We start from the raw sequence: 3717 nt of genomic DNA on the forward strand, positions 1-3717 counted from the left end.
ATGAAAGTAAAGAGAGGCAATAAAATAAAAAATATTTCTGAAATTGTTTAGAGTGGGATTGATCCAACCTGTTTACCTCTTCCACCTTGTCTTTTATTCCTCTCCCGAAAACCTCCATCTCAATTAAAACTCTTCATAATACCTCTTTATTAAAGCCTAAATTCCATTAATCCAATGATGAGATCCCTTATTAAATCTTGATAACTCACCCAACTCCTCCATCCCCTAAACCTGTTACATATCCTTTGTCATGGGCATTGGTCCTTGAAGAAATTGGGTCAACTTTTTCTTTCAATATCATGACCCAAATCCATCATTCTTCAAAACCAACTATTCTTAGCTCAAATGATGTAGAATGTCAACTAATGTAAGGCACTGTGGAGTTGTTCTGCCCATGGAGTCAGTCAGTCAGAGGTTGCCATTCCAATAGTACATGAATATATGAAACAGGAGAATGAAACTCATATTCATCCAAATTTAAATTTTGGCAGCTCAAAGAATGAGTCCATCCCCTCGCTACCTCATTCAACCATTTATTTAGGCTATTTTTTTATTTATAGATATATATAATCACAGAGAATCGAATCCAAACAGTACTAACTGCCTGATTCTTGAGTTTACATACATACATTCAGACCATTACCATTTACATACATGCATAAATGGACAGGACAAGGTTGAATTATTATAATCATAGAACGGAACATATAGCCAGTAGGAATGAAGTTGAAATATAATGTTTAGTTTAGAGTTTAGACGAAGTTGAAGCGCATGAGTAGCCTGACAGATTTGTATCTATCGCCTCTTTGATCATGGAGGGGCACTGCTCGAATCCCGCTTCTCAGCTCCCAAACAGGAAGGCATGTCTGCCCTCCAAAATCATCCCTGTCCGACATGTCGAACTCATGGACTTCGATTCTAAGCAATGCCAGCTCCGGAACGGATATTGGAAACTCGAACTCCTCATCCCATTCTGGGTTCCAGTTGTCTTCTATCGCCCTCGTCCGCTTCATACTCTGTCCCCAATCAGATCCCACTCCCGCAATTCCTATCTGCTTATTATATATGGATAGGATCAGGCATGCATCAATCAGATTCGTGCTTGTACGCATGCAATGTACCTTGACGTAGAAGTCTGGGGGAGAATACAGATCGAAATGAGTACGATGAAAATCAAGATTCCAGCCTTCTCCCATGTAGACTTTCACCTGAGAGATTGACAGACAACAAATAATATTTTGGATTGGAAGCTAAGGAAGGAAGAGGGAGCTATAGACACACAGAGAGACCTTGAGGGTGGTTTTCACAGGTAATTTGCGTTTGGGATCGAAGACTTGATCATGGTGCATTAGAAAATCAGGCTTCTTCACGTAACCACACCCACCATTAGCTCTGAAAAATCCCTGCATCAGCCAAAGAAACCTGCCATGTCCCTGCAGTAACAACATGAGAATTACTTAATTAATTAATTACAGATCAATGTATTTATTATATATTCTTGTTAACCTGACCTACCCTACCCTACCCTAAGTCCCTACCTGCATGTTGAATGCAACCATCTGCGCCCCATGCATCCACCCCACTAAAGGATTGTAGTTGGACGAGTCAATCCTCATGCCTTTTGGATATACTCTCATCAAGTTCTGTTGATTGAATCTGTAGGAAACAAACAAACAAACAAACAAATAGTTTTCATTTCCATTTCCATTTCCATTTCTGTTATCATATGATAACATAAACAGAAGTTCCTCACCGAACGATGTCTGTTCCATGAGTTACCACAGCCTTTTGTAGCTTCTCTTCATTCAAGCTCACTCTGTGCGCGTTATTCTGGGGGCATACCTTCAGCCATGGTTTAATCCCGCCTTTCATTTTCTGTGCGCGGATCCCGATCAAACGCTTATACTCGGGTGGTGCATTTGCATTTGGCTCCGATATTTGACTCTCTTCATCCACCTCATCTGCTAACTCCAATTCCTCCTCTTTCACTTGCACTCCTAAATCCGATAATTCTCTTCCCCAGGCTGACTCTGCAGTTTCTAATTCAGATGATGACTTGTGGGACTTTACGCTCTCCCCATCTTCTTTTATTGAACTCTTTGTTTCCAGATACTCCTTTGGATGTTTTGTGGAGATGATCACACGTCTCTTTAATGACTCTGGCGATGGGAAATTCTCCACGCAATCTGATGCATCACTCACCAGTGTGTCTCCAAATACTTGAGTCACCATCTGATCCGAACCAACATCCACAGATCCATCATCAGATCATAATCATCCCTTAGTTAGTGTAAAAGAAAATTATTAATCAATGAGCAGGCAGGCAGGCAGGCACCTGAAATCAACTCACCTCTGCTACCTTAGCCTGAAGATGAGACGTAAGATGATCTTCTAATGTCAGAATGACAGGGAAATCTGAAGACAAGAAAGCATGTTCCTTGATTGCCCTCAAGCATTTGATCAGTTTGACTGGAGCCGTCAGGGTCCTGCCTAAGGAAGACAACAATGAGCGAACTATACATATGCTGATTGATGCAAACAGGAAGAACATATATATATATATAGATATATACATACTAGTAGTACTAGAGGCAGTGCATCTATCTAGCTAGCTCATTGTCATATCGTTGCTGATTTTGTTATATATGTATATGTGAGTTATATATTTGCAGGGTAAGTGTATGTTTAGTATACAGCTGGCAGGCATACCCACCCTCCATGCATAATATCGACGTCATCTTTGGTGGAATTTGGCCACATATCTAACTCGATAACACGAACTCCTCGCTGCAGAGCTTTTATGATGGGATCTTCGCTACAGGCGCTGCTGATTTGGTTGCCGGTGAGATAGGAATTATGTCCGGTGTATATGAAATAATGGGACAATGGGGCACTCATATCCTGGTGTACCTGCCACCCACAACAAACACAGCAATAATTTACATTACATACAATCTGATGGGATCGCAAATCAAAACAAATACAAGATGATGATGATGATGATGATGATGATGATGATGATTAATGATTGATTATGCAGGTAACTGGTCATGTATTGTTTTTGGTCAACGCAGACCTCGGGAGGATAAGGGAGGGGAGAATTGGAATCGGCGAGGAGGTAGCGAAGAAACTCATTGATGTAGAGCGTCTTGCGGTGGAAAATGTTGAGGTGTTTGTGGTCGTGGAGGAAGGATTCCATGATTCGCTCCGCTTCTTCCAGGCTCAGATTGGCTTCTCCCTGAACCTCCTTCAAGAATCTGTGGAGATGCTCAACGCCCATGGATCCATTCTCGGAAGAGTATTTCTGGAACACATTCAGCTTGATGTCGGCAGGCACTTGAGCTTCTTTCACTCTAAATCTCCGTTTGAAACAGTAGCATATACTGTACGTTTGCTTGGACTGACCCTGACCCTGACCCTGACCCGACGACGCCATGCTCCTCTCCTCCCTCCTTAATTCGCTCTCATCAACCAGAGAAAGAGAGAGGAATTGGAAGGTCAATTGAGGGATGTATGTATGTTTGTATGGCTTCTTTTCTGTGCAGCGCAGGGATGGATGATGGATGAGGTAGTATTAGATTAGTTAGTAGTAGCTAGTGTAGTGCTTTGCGGGTTGGATGGAAGGAATTAATAATCATCATCAATGCTAGCTAGCTGCTGCAGCTATGCTTTTATTTTATAATTTAGAGAGCTAGCTGCTACGCCGCTGAGTGTGAA

At 41.8% G+C, this 3717-nt stretch overlaps 1 protein-coding gene across 1 annotated transcript; it reads right to left on the bottom strand.

The window, feature by feature from the left end:
• Positions 1 to 442: 442 nt before the first annotated feature.
• On the bottom strand, positions 443 to 3717 carry LOC127248736 (phosphoinositide phospholipase C 2-like). The gene is made up of 8 exons (XM_051271248.1): positions 3077 to 3717; positions 2714 to 2910; positions 2351 to 2486; positions 1754 to 2232; positions 1539 to 1656; positions 1290 to 1433; positions 1122 to 1208; positions 443 to 1052 (listed from the first exon to the last, which is right to left on the bottom strand). The coding sequence occupies exons 1-8, from the start codon at positions 3434 to 3436 to the stop codon at positions 753 to 755; spliced, it is 1821 nt and encodes a 606-aa protein (XP_051127205.1). The 5' UTR covers positions 3437 to 3717; the 3' UTR covers positions 443 to 752.

Source organism: Andrographis paniculata, unplaced genomic scaffold (assembly GCF_009805555.1).
Source record: "Andrographis paniculata isolate CXL003 unplaced genomic scaffold, ASM980555v1 Contig34END, whole genome shotgun sequence".
Lineage (NCBI taxonomy): Eukaryota > Viridiplantae > Streptophyta > Magnoliopsida > Lamiales > Acanthaceae > Andrographis > Andrographis paniculata.

What these genes read in the sequence shown, in the direction of transcription:
- LOC127248736 (XM_051271248.1), bottom strand. Translation starts at nt 3,436, where the DNA reads ATGGCGTCGTCGGGTCAGGGTCAGGGTCAGGGTCAGTCCAAGCAAACG. An exon ending in TTCAGGCTAAGGTAGCAGAG is followed by an intron (nt 2,233 to 2,350) that starts GTGAGTTGATTT and finishes GGTTCGGATCAG; the next exon opens with ATGGTGACTCAAGTATTTGG. An exon ending in CATGGAACAGACATCGTTCG is followed by an intron (nt 1,657 to 1,753) that starts GTGAGGAACTTC and finishes TGTTTCCTACAG; the next exon opens with ATTCAATCAACAGAACTTGA.